General features: G+C 44.6%; 1 protein-coding gene across 2 annotated transcripts in view; it reads right to left on the reverse strand.

Annotated features, from left to right (window-relative positions):
* The window catches only part of KCNB2 (potassium voltage-gated channel subfamily B member 2), a 624,863-nt gene extending 601,382 nt beyond the window's left edge, over positions 1 to 23,481 (reverse strand). Inside the window, exons 1-2 of one of the 2 annotated variants that reach the window (XM_085605433.1) lie at positions 22,900 to 23,481; positions 9,088 to 9,770 (exon numbers count right to left, since the gene is read on the reverse strand). In XM_085605433.1, coding sequence (XP_085461559.1) covers positions 9,088 to 9,666 — 579 coding nt within the window. In that variant the 5' untranslated portion in view covers positions 9,667 to 9,770; positions 22,900 to 23,481. Of the gene's footprint in view, positions 1 to 9,087; positions 9,771 to 22,417; positions 22,786 to 22,899 lie in introns of those variants that run through there. The other variant, XM_085605434.1, reaches the window with a different exon arrangement.
* Between the last annotated feature and the right edge of the window lie 337 nt (positions 23,482 to 23,818).

The raw sequence follows: 23,818 nt of genomic DNA on the forward strand, positions 1-23,818 counted from the left end.
TTCTACAACTCACTATCAATGTGCCGTAGTTCTACACCTCGCTATCAATGTGTTGTAGTTCTACACCTCACTATGAATATGTCATAGTTCTATATCTCACTATCAATGTGTCGTAGTTCTACACCTCACTATGAATGTGTTGTAGTTCTACACCTCACTATGAATGTGTCATAGTTCTATATCTCACTATCAATGTGTCGTAGTTCTATACCTCACTTTCAATGTATTGTAGTTCTTTCTACAGCAGAGGCTACTTGGGATTATGACTGGTTTATTAAAGATGTGGAACCCACTATTGTGTAAAATCAATGAGCAAGCAATGACCTATGTCACAGGTTTTAAGATGACCATACTAAGGAACAGGAGGTGCGTGGAAATCCACTGCACATAGGCTTTCCAAGCCAAAGTTGTTTTCAACAGACTCCTCCAATTCAGTAGAATTTATATTCATTGATATTGATACTAATCTTTTGGCTACTACAAAAGCGTGAATTACGAATGGTGATTGACTTCTTCCAAACATGGCTTCTAATCAGTTGCATATCAATTCCTTATGTTTTGTAGTTTACATTAACTGGTATTCGTAGCTGAAAGACATTTAGGGGATCTTGGTGATCTGAATGTGTTCAGAGATAAATATCTACACAATGCTAATATTGAAAATATTGTACCCTGTTTCCTGTGGCCTCTGCAGCAGTTTGGATTTGCCTTGCAGACTGCATTGAAAATCTACTGGGACAGTGCGGCGATGTCTACATTAAAATGCATTTGCTACTGCTTGAGACGTGTTTGGCCACAACATACTTTATTCTGGAAGGGATCGCCGGCATCTCTTTCAGGAAACACCAAACACTTGCTGATGCAGAGCTGAAACACAATACCGTATCAAACTTGAAATAACCTCGGAGGCAGGAAGAGCATAAATCCCTCAGCCACAGAACGCAATAAGAGCATCTACTCAATGAAATCATCTACAAATCTATGCAAGGTTAAGCATGATAGTCCTTCACCAGAACATCAGCTGGAACATCATCAGGCAAATACCTGGTACCTCTGCCTGCCTTCCTATTCCAGTGAGGCAACCTGAGAATACTTACACTGTGTGAGATCCGGACCTGTATTACTATTTCTTGGCTGCCCTTTGCAGGCCTCCGGCATGTACTATGCCTCGGCTATTTTAAGGATTGCGCAGCATATGTGGTGGCTTGAAGTCTTCATAAAAGGATGTAATGTGCAGGGAGATGAGGGCCATTCTGAGAATGAGAGGCAATGCCATTGAGAGGCCACCATACATTCTACCTCTGCCTTATGCAGGCCCTTGGAGAGCCCCCGATATTAACAGATTAGTGAATCATGGTGCAGCTAACTGGATCATTTTGATTGGTTTCGGTTCGGAGTCAGCAATCCAGCTAAAATGTTCAAACTCTTACACATTTCTGATTTTTTCGTGAGAAATATGAACCAAAATACTTGGACCACAATACTTTGCATTTTCGGTGCCATTGTTTAAGTTTGGTGATACTGCAAGGATCCTCATAACCTCAATGAAGGGTGATATCCCGTCAGGTGTTAGGACAGTGTAATGTTGCCTATGTGTTGAGAGAAACCACTTGGTTTCAGTGTATAGGGCCTGTAACCACAGAAGAGGGATATTACAATTCTCAGAAGAGCTTCTTCAGGAGGGGATTGAGGAAACCCTTGGGCATTTCTATTAAACTCTAGCCAAGTCAAAGAGGTGTATAAAATACTGCGCAGGAGTAGATCATGCCTGATATGTATTATTGTGCATATATCACCGAAAGGGGGAATCGGGAGAGTAACTAGGGAGCTTTACCATCTCTCCAACATAAAATACTTAATCAAAAGGATAAAGTACCCATATTTATCAGGAATTAGCCCATCCGATTTCATGACCCTGCTCAAAAGGAAACCTGCTCAGGTTTATAAAGGAACCCACCTACGACTTGCTCATGGGATACTTTATCACTGGAACCCGAACCTAGAACCCAGAATGACAGTATATGATTGGCTCGACCTGGTTCAGGGAGCTCCTTGATATTGTAGGGATCAAGATATATAAAATGCTCTAGGATACAACATGAAAGTCTGAATTTATTGTTGGCTACTATAAGGTGAAAACCAGTAATACAAAGTTGTACCTTGGTGAGCACTCAGAGCTATTTGTGGCCCTAGTGTCACTGGTTGACATATTATGGTCAAGAAATTAGCACATATGATTAAGTAGGCCTTTGCCAGGACCACCAAAGTCCCTAAAAAATTGTTGACAGAATCCAGTAGTGATTTCTAACTTGTGAAAGTGTATAGTATTTCTTTATATGTGGGGATTATCGCTCACATCTACCACCTGTCCCTAGCAGATGGTAAATGTGATGGGGGGCTGCTTCTGTGGGGTGGATGAGGAGGGAAGAAGGTGGGAAGGGTGGCATAGGGCAGGGGAGATTGTAGTCTGGCAGGAGAGCATTAGATGCTCCCCTGTGCCATGCCTGAGGGTAAGGCGAGGGCAGCAAAATGGATCTACACTGACAAGCCTCCCACTCGAAAAGTGATTTTACTGTCTAGATGTTATGTCTGGTCAAATCAGGCTCATTGTTACTGCACCCGATTGTTAGACATGACCCTTTTAAGGGGTATTTGGCTAAAACTTTTAGCTTTTTTGTCCACCTCCTGGTTTTTGCCAAATCTCTTTTGCTGACTTTAGGACTATGTCTGGTGTGGACAACATCGACTTGCACTTTATGTTTTGCCTCATTTCCAAGGAGGTGTGGATTTTGCAACTCTTCGCTGTGCGTGACCAGAGTGGCCTGGTGCGACCCGTATCATCATGCACCCGACGTTGTGACCTCATTATCTGGGTGCGACTCTGATCAACGTGTTCCTAATTGGGGTGCCTCCTCCTTTTGAGAGGCTGCCCCCTGCTTCATTCCCCATTCATCTTCTGTTCCCTTACTTGGCACTCAGTGTGGCAGACTATTGGCCCTCTCTTCACCCTGTCTTCCCCGATGACACCGTGTTGCCATGAAGTATTGCCCGGCTTAGGCCTGGGTGGTAAGTATGACTGACTGGGCTATAGGAATGCTTCTGAGCATGATCAGAAGCGGGTCAAGTGACTGCGTGACTCCCCCTGTACTTTGCAGAGCTGGGCTGGTGCTGGAAGGCCCTTGGGACCCCTTTGGTGTGATCGTCTATTGCCCTTGGCCGTATCTGCCCCGCATCCTTCTGGGTGAACTTCTCGAGTGATTGCCAAACCCCTTTTGCCTATTGCCTGCTAATTGACCTTGCTGCCTACCCCCACCAGCTTCCTGGGACCCTGACTAAGAGTGGCTTCAGTCACATGCGACATAGTGCTAGGGAGAGGGTGGGGTGTCTCCAATCTGTGGGGGTAGAACAGTTGGGGTAAGTTGGAGAGTAGACAGAGGCTTTAGGCCACGGGGACTGCAATGTGTAACCAACTGACCTGCTGGCTATCAGTGCACCGCATTATGGTGCTGAGTGCCTATGTATGCAGGAGCTTCCATACAGACTTGTCTGATATCTGTTGCACCGTGTAGCGGTGCAGAGTGAGTGTGTGTTTGTGTGAGTGACTGTGGGGAACCGCCCGTGATTAACGGCACTGGATGACGGGTTGTATGATACGCTGATTTCTTGGGGTGCGGCTAAAAAGTGTTATAAATTGTGTATGTACATATTTCTGATATCATTGTGACCCGGGGTGCAGCCTATAAATGTGTGGTATTAATTTATAAGAATTGCTAGGATGGACCGGGGTGGACAATGTATTGTACAGCATAATTGAGCTAGGGGGAGGTGCAGATTAAGATCTTTCCCAAGTGTGCTTATTACTGATGTCATTTGAACACGGCTGGGCCTAATACTGCTAGTACAAAATCCCAATGTGATTTATGCCCAAAGATGCATGATGTTTTTTTTTATTGATTATTATGTGCATTAAATATAAACATTATTTACAAACATAACATGTAAAGTCTCATTTGTGATGCTCAAGGTATTTATTGTGAATGACTGAGGCTGTGCCAATGCTTTACACATTGCCTCTGTGGTAAGCCTGAGTGCTCAGTGCCACGCTACCCACGGGTGAGCACAGGTTTTACAGTGTATGTAATCACATGCCCCTAACGGGAATGGTAGGTTCTGCTCGGCTGGGGCATTGCCTCAACCAACTAGAAAGTGTCAGTTAAAACACCCACAAATCCAAGTGTGTTAACAATGGGCCTGCTCATGACTGAGCGGGCGGAATTAGACAAGGGAATTCCGTTCAAATGATAATCAAGGCATATGTGTTAAGACTTCGTTCAGTCCTTGCAGTAGTCTGTGAGAGAAAAGTTGTGTTTAGTGGGCATAGGTACTTTTTATTTTTTGACAAAAAGGGACAAAGATGGAGGCGTTTCAACGATTTTGAGACTCAACGGATTTCTTAATCGGAGGTGATATAATTTATATTAGACGAAAGTGTGAGTTAAGCTAAGTCTTGGGCAAATAAGTAAAAAGTCTGTGGTAAGACACCAGGGCCGGACTGGCCATGCCGGGTATCGGGTGTTTCCCTGGTAGGCTGGAGGCCAGGGGGCCGATATTCACTTAAGGGGGTTGATTTTCACCTTTCAGGCCACTCTCACTGTAGGTTTGGATGGGACACAGTAATTCCAGCAGTGCAGTGAAATGAAACTACAAGCCTCAGTGCAGCCGAACCAAGCTGCCTGTGACTGACTATGCATTGAGGAGGCTGGTCCGACAAAATTTGCCAGGGCTGCATTTGGCTCTCAGTCCGGCCCTGTCAGACTTGCATGGGACAATTGTGTTCCGTCTATAATCTCACCAGCTCATTTTATTCCGGGCTCCTTTGGACAAGGTCACCATGATACCAGCGTCTTCATTTACAAAATGATTGCATCATTACATATTTGGACCTCGATAGTCCAGTTTGGCCCGGGTCCGGCAGCAGTGGTGGCTTCCAGATACATCCTTGCTCATCTAAACAGTGATTCCTGGTCTGGCCACCGCCGGAGGGCCGTCTTGGTTACATTTTATCAAATACATACATGTAGGACTTATAAATGTAGGTTAATCCTGGATATAAATGCCCTGCGCCATTACCACGCTTAACATAATGCAGACTTTGATTATGAAGGCCCGCGCAGTAACTACTGACAAGAGGTCTCTGAACTCTTTATGCTGCAGTCGGAGATGTGTTCCTGAAACCTTTACACAATGTCATTCAGAAGAAGCGCGAGATGTGTGCAGCGCCAGCTGACGTGTATCCTGTTACACCGCACTCTGGCAAGAAGAGCCCGGGCGAGGAAGCGCGCGCGCTCAAAGGCGGCAGCGGCAGCCACTAAATAACAATCCTCTGACGGCGCACGCTCTGCCCTTATTTCATTTATAATTAGATGCACGTCGTGAGAGCCAAGAGGAATACAAAGCGGCACCGAAGCACTATTTGGAAATGTTGCATGCCAAATGTCTTTCTAGGAATCCTCACGGGTTTATGTATTAGTCTTCCAATTAAACCTGACGCAGTTCTTCTAATCTCGGATGCTGCTACCTTTATTTCACCTCTTACCTTCTCTCTAGGATGAAGACAGACTGCATAGAACCGTCCAACTCAGACTAGGAAGTCACTCATACACACACTCACCAACGAGTGTAGGCTATACATTCTCACGCACACATAAGCACAAGCACATAATCATTTGCAAACATGCATCTATATGCGCACACACACACATACGATCGGTTGAGTACTCATAGTGGGAGCTACACACGTCTAGACCAACAAATGCACACAGTCACTCATGCAGACACACAAATGACTGTTCCAATTCACATTGTGGTCTATACATGCTCACACGCATAAGCACATACCATTCACACAGTGCACACATGCACATATATGCAAGCACGTGCATGCACACACACACTCTGCAGGTTCAGTGCACATTGTGTGGTCTTAACACGTCCACATACATACATAAACACACATACATGCAAACAGACACACGTACGCTACTGGTCTGGCCCATACAGTGTGGGCTGCACATGTTCACACACGCATAAGCACATACATGTATCCATGCACACAGACACAAATAGCACACAGGATCATGCACCTATATGCAAACACACATGACTGGTAGAGTCTGTCTCATGTGGGCTAAACTTGTCCACATACATAAACACATTTATAAAGGCATACATATATACATTCACACATGCACACATACACACACACAAATAACTGTCAGGCCCACATAAGTTTGGTTATACATGCCACTCATACACACACAAGCACACCGAAACAAATACGCACACATGCACAGCGAGAATGCTTTGGGATGTCAGATTTCCCAGAGAATATTTTTATTTTTTAAATATTTATTGTAAATGGTAGTTACCAACAAACACATTTCAATAATGAGCCTTCACAGATAAGAACCTCCCACATGTTCTCCAGATGTGAGTCCACTTTGCTCTCATGCATGTGCACTCATTACACAAATACTACATAAACACTACGTCACTGAATCATGCAAAGGCTCCTTCATGAATGCCGAAAACAGTTCACTGTGATCAAATCAACATGCTTCAAGTATCCACTTCAGGCATCCTGTAATGAACTAAGATTATGGCACCAATAAAAATAAGGTGACCCTAGACACCATGCAGTGAACCCAGATGCATGGTTTCTCTGGTCATGAAGTCTGCACAGTCCCAAAGGTTATTCATTCCTCCATGACCACTCCATACACCAGTCTATCATGAGCAGCCATGTCATGAAAAGATCCGGAAAACTGCCGTCATGGTTCTTACATGTGGCATTGTTCAGAGATCATGCATAAACTCTGTCCATGAATCCTGCACCATCATCACTATCTTAAGTCATGCATCATTGGCCCAGACTTGTATCTTGGATTGTGCAGTAGATAACTCTTAGATGTGTACACCTCAAAACTGGAACAGCTACATGAGTCCTGGACCACAGACAAACATCAAACATCAGCAGACCACAATGAAGTACAGCTACTAAAAGTCTTCCAGAAGCCAGGTTTTACACTGCTGCTTGGGTGTTTTCAGGGATGCAGCGTTTCTAGGATTGGCGGGCTGGAAACCAACCAGGACAGCAGACAATATCACCATGAGGACAATCTCAATCTAAGAGTGAACAGCAAGTAGGAACAAGAACCTGCAGAACTATGGCGGGCTTAGATATGAGTCAATCATATCTGTGTCGACCAAGAGATGGAGATATAAGTCAGTAAACAAACCACACATGTTATATACTGACATACAATCTCTTATGTCTTTAGGTACTCAAATACATATGCATGTATGCGAAGTTTCCATGCAGCAGGGGACCGTTCTAAAATCACGTGTTAAATATCACTATAGTGGTAAAGGTACGCAGCGGACACCTCCTTCCTGCTAACATAGGTACTATGACCTTGCCACAATAGTGGTCAACAGCACCTATTTTTTTAGAGAAAACAAGGGAATTGGACAGCCAATTGATGGAAAGTTGCAATGCCCACCTTATGGTTCACTGGAGAGCCAACGCCCCCAGATGCTGTTTCCGTATTATCTCTGTCACTACATCTATCATGGATGTTGCATAAACACACATCTCATCTTTTTTATTTGTGCTATATGTGCTGTTTGATGAATACTCCATGAACCGGCGTTCATCGTTCCTGCATGTTACTAGCATTTTTATCCCCTAAGGTGCACGCCTTTCATAAGCCTCACCTGGGGCATGCTCTTTGGGAACGAACATATTTTGGGACCATTTCAAAGTGATAACATTTTTTGGCAAAAGAGTGTTCCAGTCAGTTACAAAAGCATTGATATACCACTCACTCTTCCACCCTCTGAGGGCAGTCGAAGATAGTCCTGTTTTCACCAGTCATTAGAAACAATTTACTAAATTGTTCATGGGGCCCTTTCACAAATCTTTTCAACAAAGACATACATTCTCATACAGTCAGGTCCTTCTTGACCATTGTCATGAAATCTGCTTTTATTCAACACTCTGATATTTCTTCAGGGTAAGTAAGTGTCATGAAACCTATCTACATTTATACAACCCTTCTAAAACCACTGACCTTAATGCGGTACACAAAACTCAATTATACATTTGCAAAAGCACTCTTCTTATTAACCAGTCTTTATACACCCAGCAGAAATCTGCTGCTACGACTTGAATTCAGAGCATCAAACTCAATGCGCTATAATCATGTATAGCCTGCTTGGGCTTCCAACTGCTTTAAGTGATACCTGGGCTGCAGTGGACAGGCCGTGTTTGGAAGACAGTTGTACAGTGACGTAGTTACATCAAAACAGGAACCCAGTGTCCATATCTCAGTTGCCAGTCAGGCTTATAAACACATTGTACACAAAGGGGATGATACGTCGTCCCCTTAAAATCTTCACAAAATAAAGGTTGCCCATTTAATTAATGTGACAGAGTTTATCTCTCACATTTTCTGGCCCAAGATATCTTCCACAAACCCTTGAACAGCCCACCTTCTAACCAAATGATCTTACTCTGGCATTCTTCATAAATATAGTGTACAGGGAATGTAAAGCACCGTGGGCTAGCAGCATGCACCCTGTGTAACTCTACTTCTCTTGTCTCCATCTTATTCCTACAAGCTCAGCCGTTTGACAGCAGTGGACAGAAAATTCTTCAAACTACAGACTGCTGACAGTAAATAAGGGTGATTTCCTTCGTAGGCATCACAGAGGTGCAATGGTACCTCTCTTTTCATCGTATGTTCAGTTCAGGGGTATCACTCACCATATTACTGATGAAGCCAAACCTGAGGCTTAACAGGGACCCGAAGCCTTTCAATACACACTGGGCTCAATGGACCTCAATAAGCTACTGTTTCTTGTGACGCATAAACGCGTTTGCTCCTCCCCTGTGTGAAGTTAGCATTTAGATCTGACTAGGGTTCCTGCTTTTGATATCAGCTTTCCACATGAGCATGATCCCTCCTTGCACTGGCAGTAGAGCCTCTGAGACTCTTCCCTCTATGTTGAACATATGAGTCTTACCTTTGCAGCAACTGAAGAGTTGGGCTTCTCAAGCAGGTCCCAGAGCTTTTTCCTTTTGTCCGGACAGCAAGTGTTGTCAAACTCTTCTCCTTCCCGCTCTCTCAGTGTCTCGGCCTCGCGCCGCAGCTCCTCGTTCATCTGCTCTTTCTTCTGGTGATATCGTGCCTGGCAGCAGGACTCCAAGTAGATCTCGTCAATTCCCCAGTAGTCAAGCTCTTGGCCAAAAGAGAGGGCACACATTTCTTCCATCATGTGCAGCTTCCCTGTCCTGTAGAAATTCAGGATGGAAGTGAAAGCTCCTGGATGCCGATCAAAGAAATATTCATTTTCACTTAAGTTGTAATCATCGCAGACGTCCAACAGGGCCTCGTGCGTATTACAGTCTCGTAGTTTCCCTAGCCGCGTCCTCGGCAGTCGGTCCAGTGTCCTCCACAACACTTCGTGGTTCAGGCCACCTACGTTTATCTTCACTCTCCTTGAACATGTTTTGCTTCTGATGATTTCCACCGGCTCTGGAGGCAAGGAAAGAGTAGACCTTGATACCTTCCGATTCAGCGATGGTGGGGCCTTTTCTGCCATTTTAAATGAAGCGCCTGTGCAATGCCACAATGTTCGATGAAGTAATCAAGGGCTACAGATGGCTGAGGAATGGTCCCTTTAGGCAGGCTGGCCCATGCTTGGAACTGTAAGACAAAAATATGCATGAGTTTTAGAAGTCATTTTGACACATTTTCATCCACCCACACATTCATTCATCTAGTATAATGTAATAGAATCCCCAGCGTCTAAGAACTTTATTGTAAGAATTTATTGATATTGTAAAGATGACATAACAGGATATGCAAGGCAAAAACCACTCCCAAAGAACGAAGGATAAAAAGACAGAAGTTAAAATGTATTCCAACATTAAGAATGAACAGAAAAACATGTAAGCACAGAGGTACCAAGTAAAAAAAAAATCAAAGTATAGAGGCGATTCTAGGTACCGGAGAAGGGAAGCCAAAAGGCCAGAAGAGGGAAGTGAGGGCAGGCTTATTGGTATAAGAGTAATCCACAGGGAGAGTGGGATGCCAGGAAACTGGTTGGGAAGCAGGGAGAGCAGGGTGGCAGGCCTGGTAACAGCCACATCCAGTGAGGAAAGGGGATGCGGTATCCCGCGACCTTTAGACTCTCCTTTATAGCAAAAAATGAGAACATTCAGGGACAAAACAGTGAGACAAAGGAGAGAAGAGGAAATCCTTAGAGGACAGCCGCCATATAGTTCTTTTGATGTACACATGCTTTGTTCAGGATTCATATCAGTAAAGAGTGAAAAGGAACTATAATTGAGCTGCAGAAAAATGAAACAGTGAATGTCATAACTGACGGAGACAAACCTGAGTGTTAATAAGGTTATGGAATTAGGTGTGGTGATTCCTAAGCTGTTTAAGCATTTGTGACACAAAATAATTTCCAGGAAGGTTAAAAGAGCCAGCATAGTTCAATTAGAGAAAAGTTTAACCCAGGGGGAGGCTGGCAAATAAAGGAAATTGAGACGGTCACCACTAGTAATTACAATTTTTTTTAAATGAATAATATCAAGATAGCTTGAAAACAGCCAGGTTAGGTGTACTATTTACTGCTCACAAAATGTTGGTCTCAATTTGCAATCAGTAAATATATTTCCAAACCAACCAGGGCTAGTCTGGGAAACCAAAAGAAGCCTTGGGAAAAATACTCAAGCCAGCCCTGCTCCCTTCCTTTGCTACTATTATCGCTCTCTTTCGTTCTCTCTCCTCTCTCGACTCCCTCTCTGATTGCTTTCTCTTTGCATTCCTGTTGGACATGGCCCTTTTTGCAGGGTTGTTCCCAAACTTTTTGCCTGCCTCCTGTATTTTTTCTGACCTGTTTCTGTAGGCTTTATGACTCTGGCCACTTTACCATTGCTGATTGTGCTAAAGTGCATGCACTCTCTCCTGTAAACTTGGTATGATTGGTCTACACCTGTTTGGCATATTTAATCTACCTGTAAGTCTTTTGTATAGTGGTATCCTATATACCCAGGGCCTGTGAATGAAATGCTACAAGTTGGCGTACAGCGCTGCTTGCGCCAACCACAGAAGTAGCCTTTCATATCTGTCTCAGGCCTCTGCCACTGCAAGGCCTGCGTGACCAGTTTACTGGCACAGTGACTTAGCATTTAAAGTTACTTGCCAAGTCTGAAACTACCCTTTTACACCATATAGTTCACCCATAAGGTAGGCCCTAGGTTGCCCTATAGGCAGGGCACAGTGTAGATGGGAGGTAGGACATGTGCCTTTCTTGTGTGGCATGTCCTGGTAGTGAAAAACAGCCTATTTGGTTTCTCACTGCTGTGAGGCTGCTTCTCTCATAGGTTTGCATTGGGAATTCCCTGATATGTGTTTCAGTGGTAATTTCTGATCTGGAAGGAGTAGCGTTGCCATGTTTGGTATGTTTGGAGTAGTGGTGATAAATCCTGCTTATTGGTGAAAGCAGATATTTGTTATTACTGTTTTAAAAATGCCACTTTTAGAAGTGAGCATTTCTGTGTGCTTATGTGTAAGGGTCAAAAAAAGAAAGCGCAGAAATAGATGTGGTAAAAGGAAGCATAAAACAGAATTTAATGAGGAAGTGTGAAGAAGCCGAGTGTGCAGTGGAGAACACAAAATGGCACTTTTATAGGACACAGGTTAGGAGGGTAATACTGCAGAATACAGAATAGAATGATGCAGGGTGAGAAGAAGAGGTTGGCCTGGATAAGAGTTTGATTGTATAAGAATTGAAAGGGAGTGGGGGAATAAAGAGAGGAGAATGTGTGAAATACTGGTTAATCTAGTACTCTCTTTCTGCGGTGTGGATATCGACACAATATCTGATGCTGTTAATGGGGCTGAATGACGTTGTATGTGCGTACATTAAAAAAGGCAAAGGTACCGATAATAGTTTGTGTGGTACTGTAACCTTCAATCTCCTAGCACTGCTTTCAGAAACTTACTCTTCTCAAATTAATGTTTTAAGCGATTTTCATCATTCTTTTAACAAGCGATTTACTCTTTTTTAATTAAATAGGTTGATTTTAGATTAAAAGTAAGCATTTTTGAATTAAAACAATTAAGGGTTGCATTTTCAATAATTTATTCTACATAGACACCTGGTATCAGTTGAGGCATCACAGAGAAAGTTTTGGGTTGTCGGATTCAACTGTAGTGCCTTAACTGTAAATCTGCCTTCCTGATCCTGACCTGAAGAACATTCTATAACACTGTAAACATCAAAATACGATGTAGATATTACTGAATACGCAAACTTGCATCAGATCACACTACTTTTCTGTTTGTGTAATCACCCAGTGACCATTCTTCAAATGACCACAATCCATCGGCTCGGGTGTGCATTACTGGTCTCAGGGGGGTGTGGATTCATGCTAGGATGGCAGAATAACCACGTATTGTGCTAATAATTTTCATCTGGATTCATGATATGTACATGTACTCTGTGCGGCTATACAAGCAATATTTCACTCCAGTGACCCGGAAGGAACGCTTCTGGAGATCCTTGCTCTGGGTCTCTGTTACACCTTCTTACGCAATTGTGTCATGTATGCATCAGCCAATGCATGAACTCACACAACAACTTCTGATGAGACCAACATCCACATTGGAACAACCATTCTTTTCTAGTGGCTTCTATCCTAAACAAGTTACAATTATTTCTCTAACATAACACACGGTTTGACCACAGCCACCCACACGGCTGGCTTTGAGCCAGACTAAGAACTGTCTGTCGAACTCAACCTAAAAACCACACTTTCATTTAGAGGTGACAATTGCGATTCTCATATTAACATGACTAGAGAATCTGGATTTCATTAAAGACACGGAGGCTGACATTATGCATTATCTTTTAATGCAGTCCCCAAGCAGCCGCATACATCACAATAGTAAAGTTCTAAATAAGAATAAAGGCAATACATAAAAGGCATGAGACAGTAACAATCAGCCTCTTTTAAATGAGGAAAGGATAAGTTCATAAAACTTGAGATGTCGTTGGAGAAAACTTCAGGAAAAACTCCAGATGATCCAGAAGAACGAAGGAAGGAGGAACGTAGAAGGACTCCAATCAAACTTCAGGGCAATCTTCAGATGACCAGTAGAAGGAAGGAAGGAGGAACGAAGAAGAATGTAGAAGGTGGTAAGACCAGCAATTAAGGATTACCTAAAAGGAGAAGGGAGTCAGTGAAAGCGAAACTGAATACGGCATAAGAACAGGAGAATAACAAAAGAGAAAAAAGAGTACATAAATATAATAAGCATTACAATAACAAGTGATGGCAAAGAACATTGCCAAAATGAAATGCCACCAAAGGGTGGGAAGGAAGGGATAATGTCCGCCTCCGTGTCTTTAATGAAATCCAGATTCTCTAGTCATGTTAATATGAGAATCGCAATTTCATTACAAGACCGGAGGCTACATTATGCATGTTGGTAGCTCTCTAAAACAACATTGGACATGTGCGCAATAGGTTTACAATAGTGACGAGCAAAGGTACTGGCATTAGACCAGTCAGCCGCTTTAAGGATGTCATCCAACTTACCTCCAGGCAAGAGAGATTTACTCGCCTTAGCACCCCTAAGGGAATGAGCTTGAATTTTGTTTAAATCAATACCAGCTAGACTCATAGCGGATTTGACCCATCTAGCAATAGAAGAAGAACTTATACCTTTGTGGGGTTTCACGAAGGAACACCTTGTGTACGAAAAGGAAGCTTTCTGCGGTCGTATTCGTTCATGCACTCCACCACGCAGAGATTGGGACATAGATCAAAACGAGGATAAAAATAGAGTCAGACATTGTCTTAGTTCTTTTATGAATGTCAAATTTGACACCAAACATGTTATAAGAACAGTAAGAAATTTCCAGGGCCTTAATATCTGAAACTCTCCTACAGGAGATAAGGCATAGCAGCATAGCTAATTTAATAGAAAGGTTTTTCTGTTAAGAAGAGAATTGCAAGGCCAATTATTAAAGAGATCCAGAATTAGTTTAACATCCCAAAAAGTTTCGTATCTCGCTTTAGGAGGTCTCCTTAAGTGAATACTTTTCATGACACTACAGATAATGACGTTCTTACCAATAGTCTTTCCGTTGATGAGGGCATGACCGGCGGAAATAGCAGATCTATAACAATTGATAGATCTGTAACTGAGCCCCCTGTCAAATTGTTCAACAAGGAATTTGACTATGTCAACAATAGGGGCCTCCAAGGGTTCCAGGTTCCTTTCCAAGCACCAACGTACCCATAGTTTCCAGATATTGTTATATCTGTAATGTGTGCCTGGTGCCCAAGATTCTCCGAGGAGAGTTGCAGCCGACTCCGAAAGGCCTGAGATTTCGTTGGATATCCTGACACTTTCCAGGCAAGAAGGGATAAACTCCTGTTGTGAGTTAGGGGGTGAGTTCAACCGTCTGCCTCTGTAAGAAGATCCGCTAAGGGAGGAATTAAAAAAAGAAGACTGCAAGTCAGTTCTAGAATGGTCGGGAACCAAACTTGAGAAGGCCAGAAGGGGGTTATCAAGAGAAGGTAACACTGTTCTTGTCTCACTTTCTGAAGGACCCTTTGGATCATGCCGAAAGGGGGGAATGCGTACCCTCGGGTCTCCTTCCAGGATTGAAGGAAGGCGTTGACTGCCAGAGCACCCGGGTCGGGCATCCAGCTGAAGTAATTCTTGAGTTGAAAGGACAGTCTGTTTGCGAACAAGTCTATCTCTAGAGGGCCCCAGATTTTGTTCAGGATTTTGAATACGGAAACATTCAGTTTCCAACTGCTGTAATCTATAAGGAACCTCGAGTTTCAATCTGCAGAGAAATTTGCCTTTCCCGGAAGGTTTTCCGCTTTGAAGGAGATCTTGTGCTCCAAACAAAACATCCAAAGTTTTTTGGCTAGATTGGACAGGTCCGCAGATTTCGTGCCGCCGAAGCGGTTGATATAAGCCACTGCTGACATGTTGTCCATCTTTAGAATGACGGGCCTGCCCTGGAGAGAATGTTTGAAACTCATAAGGGCGTAGAGACCAGCAGTCAATTCCAAGTAGTTTATGTGGTGAAGAGATTCTTCTTGAGACCACAGGCCACCCGTGTTTTGATTGAGCAGGCAGGCTCCCCAGCCATGAAGGCTCGCATCTGATTCCAAAATAAATTCCTGTTTTGAACCGAAAATTGCCTTCCCATTCCACGCGTCTAGGTTGTTCAGCCACCATGTTAATTCTGAACGAGCTTCTTGGTCTAAGCAAATCTGATCTCCGTACCAAAGACCGGATCTTAAGGCTCTTGCTTTGATCCTCTGAAGGGCCCGATAATTGAGGGGTCCGGGAAAGATGGCTTGGATGGATATGAGAGGAGGCCTAGAAGTCTGGCTAGTTCTCTCAGAGATAGATCTTGACGTTTCAAAATGTACCTTATTTCTTTCCTGATTTTTGAGATTTTCTTTGAGAGAAGTAGAAGAAGGCAACGTACCATGTCTACCGTGAAGCCCAGAAATTCCAAAGACCTGGAGGAAGTCAGAGATGATTTCTCCTTGTTTATGATGAATCCTAGATTCTCTAGGAGATTCATCGCGAAGTTCAGATCTTTGACCAAAAGAGAGGCATCTTGGGACATAATAAGGATGTTGTCTAAATAAATGATTAGGCAAACGCCCCTTGACCTTAGATAAGAGACAACGGCTCTCATAACCTTGGTGAAGCACCAAGGGGCGGAAGAGAGTCCGAAGGGGAGTGCTTGAAATTGGTATAAGCGGTTCTTCCATATAAATTGGAGAAAGGGTTGAGGAATCTCTGCAATAGGGATGGAGTGCTTGAAATTGGTATAAGCGGTTCTTCCATATAAATTGGAGAAAGGGTTGATGAATCTCTGCCATAAGGATAGTGAAGTAGGCATCTTTCAGATCGAGTTTTACTAGCCAGTCTGCCTCTAGAAGTAAGTCTCTGAGAAGATGGATGCCCTCCATCTTGAAATGCCTGTACATGAGAAACTTGTTTAGATCTCTCAGGTTTATGACGGGCCTCCAACCTTTGTCCTTTTTTTCTACCAGAAAAAGGTTGCTTATGAAACCTAGTTGTTTGATTGAGACCTCTAAAATTGCACCTTTCTGAATCATGGAGGAAATCTCCTCTTCTATGAAAACTTGTTGATCCGCAGTCAAGGGAATTTCCTTTGGGAAGGATGTCTGGACAGGTGTAAGTGAGAAATCTATCATAAAATCTTTTACAGTATTTAAGACCCAAGAATCTTGAGTAATCAACTTCCATTTGTCCAAAAAATGTCTGAGTCTGCCGCCCACCTTTAAGGGGAAAGAAGGAGAAGGGAGGGCACTCACCTGAGGATGTATTGGAATTATTTGTTCCGCGTGACCTAAATCCTCTGCCTCGTTGGCCTCTACCTCTTTGAGGGTAGAACAAAGAACGTTGAATTGTTGGTATCCTCTACCAAATCCACAGTCTCGGGAATTGGGCCTTTGATTAAAGCGGCCGGAAGAAAGGCCCCATCTTCCGCCCCTTCCAAAAAGGTTAGAATTAGTATTGAACACCTTTCGCATATTTTGCTGCTCTTTGTCAAGGGCGGAAAATGTGAAACATATTTGACCAGAGATTTGATGAGTTCTTCCCCGAAGAGCAGCCCTTTAGGGCTCCGAGAGGGTTGTTTATCGGCCAGGTCGCTTAGCTTGGGGTTTATTTTAGTAAGGATGATTCTACGTCTCTCCGCGTTAATGCTTGCATTGGCATTGCCGAGAAGGATGATAGCCCTCTGGGTCCACCCTCTAATCATTTCAGTGTTAAGATGAGTGTCTTGAATATGGCTTTCTTCTGTCGAGTCCAAAATTCTGGCCAGTGGACCAAGGACGTCTAGGAGACGGTCTTGACAGCCTTTAAGGGATTTTTCCATCCCCTTTCTAGGGTCACGTACTAGTTTGAAAAGAAACTTGATCAGATCAGGATCGAGATTAGGGGTATAGCAAGTTTTGTCTTCCAAGGAAGGTCTTGAACATTCTGCCCTCATGACATTGTGTGTTTCTCTTTCCAAAGGATTCCTGATCCATTTCTTGATAAATTTCGCAACATGGTCTTGTGGAGACCATTCAGAGCTCCGAGGGTGCTTTAAATTTAGTGGGGAGAACATCTCTTCTCCTAATGGATTAAGGATGGTATCCTTGGAGCAAGATGGGATGTCATCCATCAGTTCATCAAAATCTTGATCCTCGTCATTGAGATCGCGGATATATTCGTCCAAAAATTCAGAGTCATCTGAACCAATATCATCCATGCTATAAAGAGTATTTCTGTTTTTTGTGCTGCTTAGGACACCTGAATTAGTTGTGCCGTTAAGGATACCCTGGTGATTTGAGGTACGAGGACCTCCATTATCCGATGAGGTGCCAAGATCTCCCTGACTTAACGAGGTGCCAAGACCTCCCATGCTCTTTTCGACATTCTTGATCTTTTTAACTCTCTTGCCCTTTGGATCTAGATCTGGAAGGGGACGCTTAGATGACATAATTTGAGAGAGACTCTCTAGCATACATGATTTCAATTCCTTTTTCAACATCATTTTAAAAGCCTCATTTTCCAAATTGGCAGTAGGGGCGGAAGCCTCATCAGAGTCAGAGATAGACATTGTAAGGAACAAGGTCCTAGAAATGTATGAGGCAGATAAAGGGCAGAAGTAATGAGAGATTATAAAGAAGGAAGGAGGCCTTGAAGAAGGGTAGAGAGACACCTTCAAGTAGGGAACAGGCTCTCCGATATTAAACAGCAATCCCCTTTATTTTATTTTTTTAAGAAGGTAGAAAATAAAATAATGTCACTTGCGGTTTACTGCGCGTAGGAAGAAACTCCTCTCAAACTCGAGCGTTTACAGTGTGAATAAACGGCTCTCGACTCGAGCATTTACACCACGCGGTAGCATGCGGTTGCCATGGATACCCTCTGGCCTCGAGCTCGATCAACTTAGCGATCAGCTGGAGGCCAGAGGGGATGAGAAAGGACACTAGGCAACGGGGAGACGTCGCGCTCCCATTGCCGAGGTACCTTCCTCTGCGTGTCTGCTTTGAGTGGAAAGGCGGAGAAAAGGCTGCGATGTCGATAAAGCACGACACGGGAGGGTTTACACCGTCTCTACGAGTCGCGGTAGGCTGATGGCTAAACTCACCTTGGAGCATCTTAAGAGCGCTGTTAGACGAAAACACACGCTGAAAATAGATTGCGATTATTAAATGCGGGAAATAGGGGTATTAAAGCATGAACCCTCAAGTAGAGGGGGCATAGAGAGGGCCACAGACACGCGCACGTTCGGGAGAGGAAAGAGGGAATCTCCTTAAATTGGAGATTGGTAGTGAGGAGGGGTGTGGAAGGGTGGGGGGGATCCACATCAGAACACACCCTAAAGTGGAAGAAAAAGCGGTTAAGCAAGTAAAATACAATAAAAAGCGTGAAAGAGTAAGATCAACTTATCTGCTTGAAGCCGCATTAAAAAGAGGCTGATTGTTACTGTCTCATGCCTTTTATGTATTGCCTTTATTCTTATTTAGAACTTTACTATTGTGATGTATGCGGCTGCTTGGAGACTGCATTAAAAGATAATGCATAATGTAGCCTCCGGTCTTGTAATGAAATCAAATGATCACCTCTATTCCCACCACAGAGACCAAATCTCATACTAGCTTAAAACTATACACTGTACCAGAATATTTCTCAATATGCTAATAAGCAAGACTGCTGCACCAGCACCAAAAACATGGAAACATCTGTGTACTATAGTTGAGTGATAAAATGAATCAAAACAACAAAGCAAATGGTGTGCAAATTGCCGTCAAGTACAAGAAAGCCATACAATTTGCTTCTTTCTATAAAGAGGATCACAATGTGTAAAATGCCTACTGTGCATTGAGTATATTCACAAAGTAGTATGATATCCTAGCCCTCCCCAAAAGTTCAAATCATACAAAGTACATATCTCTGCTTGTTTGATATTTAGGTTAATATTTTCTTTAGGAAACCGTTCAGGATTGTTTACAATCTCTGAGTTCCATGGCCTTATACAGGAACTTGGTCTCTGGCCTCATTCCTCTATTTGGTCTTGGAAATCCTTGGTGAGGTGCAATATCTTTATAATGTATGACAGAAGGTACATTATTCCTTATAATACATGGTCACACCACCACCCATTTTTATGCTATTTATATCCCTACAGAGGAAAGGCAGTAGTGCCTTCAAGATAAGCAAGGGTTTCCTCTCTTTCTTGTACTTGTAACTTAACCTCCATTAGGAAATTAATGTGGCCTTTGAAAAATAACACAGCTTGGAGCATGGCGGATACCTTTCTGGGTGAACAGCTATGTACACCTATTGCATATCATCAGACTGGCAGACACAGAATAAAACAACCGCACTACATTTGTAAAGGAACTGTCAGCCAACTGCATCTGTATATATGTTATGTTGAGAAAAGCAGTGAAAAAGAACCATAGTAACAGTTATGTGTTCTAAAAAATGAGCATCCCACATGACTTTGTACACAACATACTAACCAGTCTGGCGCCTTACAACGTTTTTGATGCCAGGGAGCAGTTGTAAGAATGCATGTTATCCCTGATGGAGGCACTGTTTTTAGTTAGCTCGACGGCTGACTGTGAAAAGTCTGCCTAATGCCAGGGTTTCAGGTTAATGCAATTTTAAAGTATACTTTGACATCAGACATCCCTCTAAAATATAAACCTCCCGTTAGGAACCTGTCATTGAGTTAGTTGTAATGATTAGAAAGTGAAACAATAACTATTTATGATGATTGAAGGCCCCACTCTGGCTTCTAACTGAGTTAATTGATTTGTGGGTGGCTTTGTCAGTCTGATTGTCCATTGAAAAGGTACAGCATTGGATGCATCAGAGTCCAATTACAGAATTTCAGTTTTCAGGTAGCACGGCAGATAACACATACAACATGCTGGCTAGATGTTGGCTCACGAGTCAAAGCCTAGAGTCTTCCATCCTTCAGATAACCCCCAGGCTTTATTTAGAAACACTAAGAGGAAAACCTTCTCCACTATCCACAGCAGAGGTAAACCTCTCGGAGACAGAGCAGCTTCGAGTTTCAGCCAGGATGGGAGAGAGGATATCTATCGGGTGTAATCTGAGAGCAATGCAGCTTCCTAGCATGATGCATTTCCCTGCATAGGCAATATGCACTTGATGTTTTCGAAGCATTGTGACTGCTTTGCGGAGAAGTAACGTAGGCAGTGCTAAACAAAAAACAATATTTATTTAAAGACTCTTTATGTTGAAAATATGTCCACTGACTTAATTTCTAAATTGGTGAATGAAGGCAAAACAACCCCAGTAGACCCCACTAGTGCGCATTAATGTAGGCCTCCGCCTGGGATGCAGCTCACGCCTCAAATTTGCAGTTAGGGGCGGGAGGAACTGCATCTGTTCTCACTCTCCACAATGCCTCATGGATACGTGCAGTGACGTTCACCACAACATGCCTGCACCAGGTTTTCAGACCTCATCCATGTCACCCATAATGTCTCGTGAAGGCTAACCTACAAATGCACACAGGGCAGCCACGTGACACAAGGTTTTCTGCCGCACCACACAGACACATGGTGAAGAGGCCCGGGCACAGGTGATCTTGAACCCCTTGCTCAGAAAGAGCTTCACATTCACATTGCTGTGGGTGAGGATAAAGGTGGCTACTTAGGAAAGGCAGGGGCTCCAATGTATCCCTCGCCATCACCCTGGCCCTAGCCATGCCCTCTCCTCCCTGTACACTCAAATATTCTTGGCTTGGCATGTCTGAAACAGCATGAATTGTGGAGAGCACCCATGAACTTGATGAACATCAGAGGGTTTGAAATCCTTATCGGAATGATGAAATGCTGCAGCTACTTAATCGACCATCCAGAACGCTCACTGTGTCTTGCAAGGGGGTGGAAACTGCTATACACGGATAGCACACTGAGCCAGCACTGCGAACCTCTCCTCCACTCTCGTCTTCCCTCACAGGCGCTCTCTCTACCCTCCACTCCAGGGACTCTCCGCGACAGGCAGGCCAGCACCGTGAACGCCACCAGCTGCCGGGCCTCCTATAATCAGAGCGGGAAGGGCTGTCAAAGTTCTGGCAGCCCCTCCATTTTGTGCTGATGGCCGGTGTTCTCCCCGCTGTAATCTAGTCCTGGCAGCTCTTCGGCGGCACCCAATAGGATTACTATCGACAGAACCTTATCTTTCAGGAGTGAGTCCTTGTTAGTGTGAGGCCTTGCTTGCTGTTTACTTCCAGGGGGAACCCCAAAGCCTGGCAGCGGCAGTGCATTTGTGACGCCACAAGATTGATGTTTTATACTGGGGTGAACTTGGAACTGGAAAATCATTAGCAGCTAATTTATGACACAGTACTAGGCATGGCAGGCTGCTACTGATCATATAAACGAGCGAGGGAGCTTCCACTGAGCAGGTGGAACATGTACAGTATGTAGAGACAGGAGGATCACGTGATGCACACTTTTCGGACCATTCGTGTTTGTGCTTGCATGTGAGTGAATTGTGTCAGGTGTGCACTATGCTTTTGTGTGGGGCCGGGAGGTCTTTACATTCTAGGAACGCGGTGGGTGTCATTTATAGTTCCAACTGTCAGGGGCTACTCCTTACAATTTGCACCGCTGAAGGTGAAAGTACATCATTAGAGTTCCCCACGACTAGCAGGTGGTAAGTCGCAAATCACCTGCGGGGGCTTCCCAATTTCTAACTAGACACTCCTACAAGAGACACTTGCAAGTTGCAATGTCTGTTTTCGCAAAAGTAAACATAAAATACTCGAAATAAAAATATTTGCAAATCACATGCATACATAGATATATGTAAAGAGTCAACAAATATTAAAATAAGGATAATCAATAAATATGTGTGTGTGTGTATACATTTATGTAAATAGATGCACATTTAGCTGCATACTTATACGTATATAATGCTCCGATAGACCGAAAACCAGTTGTTTAGCATGCATATGGTATTTCTATTGTTTACGGGATGCTTTGCTAGCCTTACTCACGCACTCCCTCCCATGGCGTTGTATTGGTCCTAGGCTACGCATAGCATATCTCCAGTGCTCCATTAAATCGCGTAATGATCATATTAAGAATATCTTGAGTAAGATCTGTGGACTCTAACTCCCCAGAGACGTATGGCAATTGTTTCCAACGTCGCTGTTGCCGTTAAGGTGACAATGATTCACGCCTAAAGGAACCCCCGTCGTTTGAGCATAGCGAGGCCCCTTCACTTACCTGACCGCGCTCAGCATAAACAAGGGCTGCAGCCTCAGGGGGAGGGCGCGGGGATTCCCCCTTCAAGGGCTGCGCGCCTCGGTGGTCCTGCCGGAGGGCGGCATCCTCTGCGCAGGGGCGGCGGGAGGCGGCGGGGGCACCCTACATCCCTACCCCTGGAAGAGGTCCCAGGGCTCCAGCGCCACAGTACAGCGGGGGTGAAAGGCGGAGACTCCACAGGGTAGAAAGAACAACATGAAATCAGTGTCGCGGCTGTTGCTGGGAGGGGAGGGAGGATGCAGGCCGGGAGAGCTCCCTGCGCCGCCCGAGATGGTTCTGAAGGCGCTGCTGTGCGCTCCGCCACTGGGGGAAAGCGGAGCAGCGGCAGAAGGAAGGGAGCTGGGCAGGGAGCATGGAGGGAGCCGCAGAGACGGTCCGCACACACGCGCGCACACACACACACACACAGGGCGCACGGTACAGTCAGCAGCACAGACACTCACAGGGCGCTGGCAGCTCAGAGCTCTAGAGGTGAGAGCTAATTGGATTGGGCTCCGCCGCACATCTACCAAGGACAGCAGCAGCAGCAGGTCGGCCCGAGCGCTCCATCAGCCGGCACGCGCCTCCCGGGCACCAGGGAGCGCACGGAATCCATCCATCCATCCCCCGTCTTAGCCCATGTTGTCTCTGATGGCCTGTCCGTGTGGCCGCGATGGTAGGGTCCTCGGCAGGGCAAGGCTGTGCCCTCGCACACGGGAGCGGCTCCTAGTCACAGATGGAGAGAAAAGCCCCGGCAGCAGGCACGCATCCAATGGCAGCAGGCGGGGAGGACTCCCGTAGCTCCCTCCCGCCGCTCCTCAGCTACCCAGGGCCATCTCCCCGGTGTCTGGCACGCGCGGAGGGGCTTCAGGAGTCAGAGCGTCCGCCGGTCCATGCGGGGCCCCTTAACAGGTGCTATCGGTGGCTGGCTGGGCTCGGCTTCCTCTGCTTAGTACCGGTTTGATTCAGGCATCGAGCTGCTGCAACCCCCCTGGCAGCTCATAAGCCATGTACTGATCTCTCGGTGGTTGATCCTGGCACGAAGAGGGGAGGCCACCACGATGCCAGCTCACACAGAACGCATCACCTTCCTCCTGAGCACGATGGCAACGCGGTAGGCGTGTTCCCGTGTAAGCATTCCTTGGAGAAGGAAACAACACACCAGGACTATGACACACAAGCACAGTCCTGACTCATTTTCGATACACTTAAATCAATGAAATCACATTCGCGTGAGAATCTATCCTTCTATCTATCTTCTTACCTACCTATACCCACCCAATCTCTACCAACTCATCTATCTATCTATCTATCTATCTATCTATCTATCTATCTATCTATCTATCTATCTATCTATCTATCTATCTATCTATCTATCTATCT

The sequence above is a fragment of the Triturus cristatus genome, chromosome 5_1, assembly GCF_964204655.1.
Source record: "Triturus cristatus chromosome 5_1, aTriCri1.1, whole genome shotgun sequence".
Classification (NCBI taxonomy): domain Eukaryota; kingdom Metazoa; phylum Chordata; class Amphibia; order Caudata; family Salamandridae; genus Triturus; species Triturus cristatus.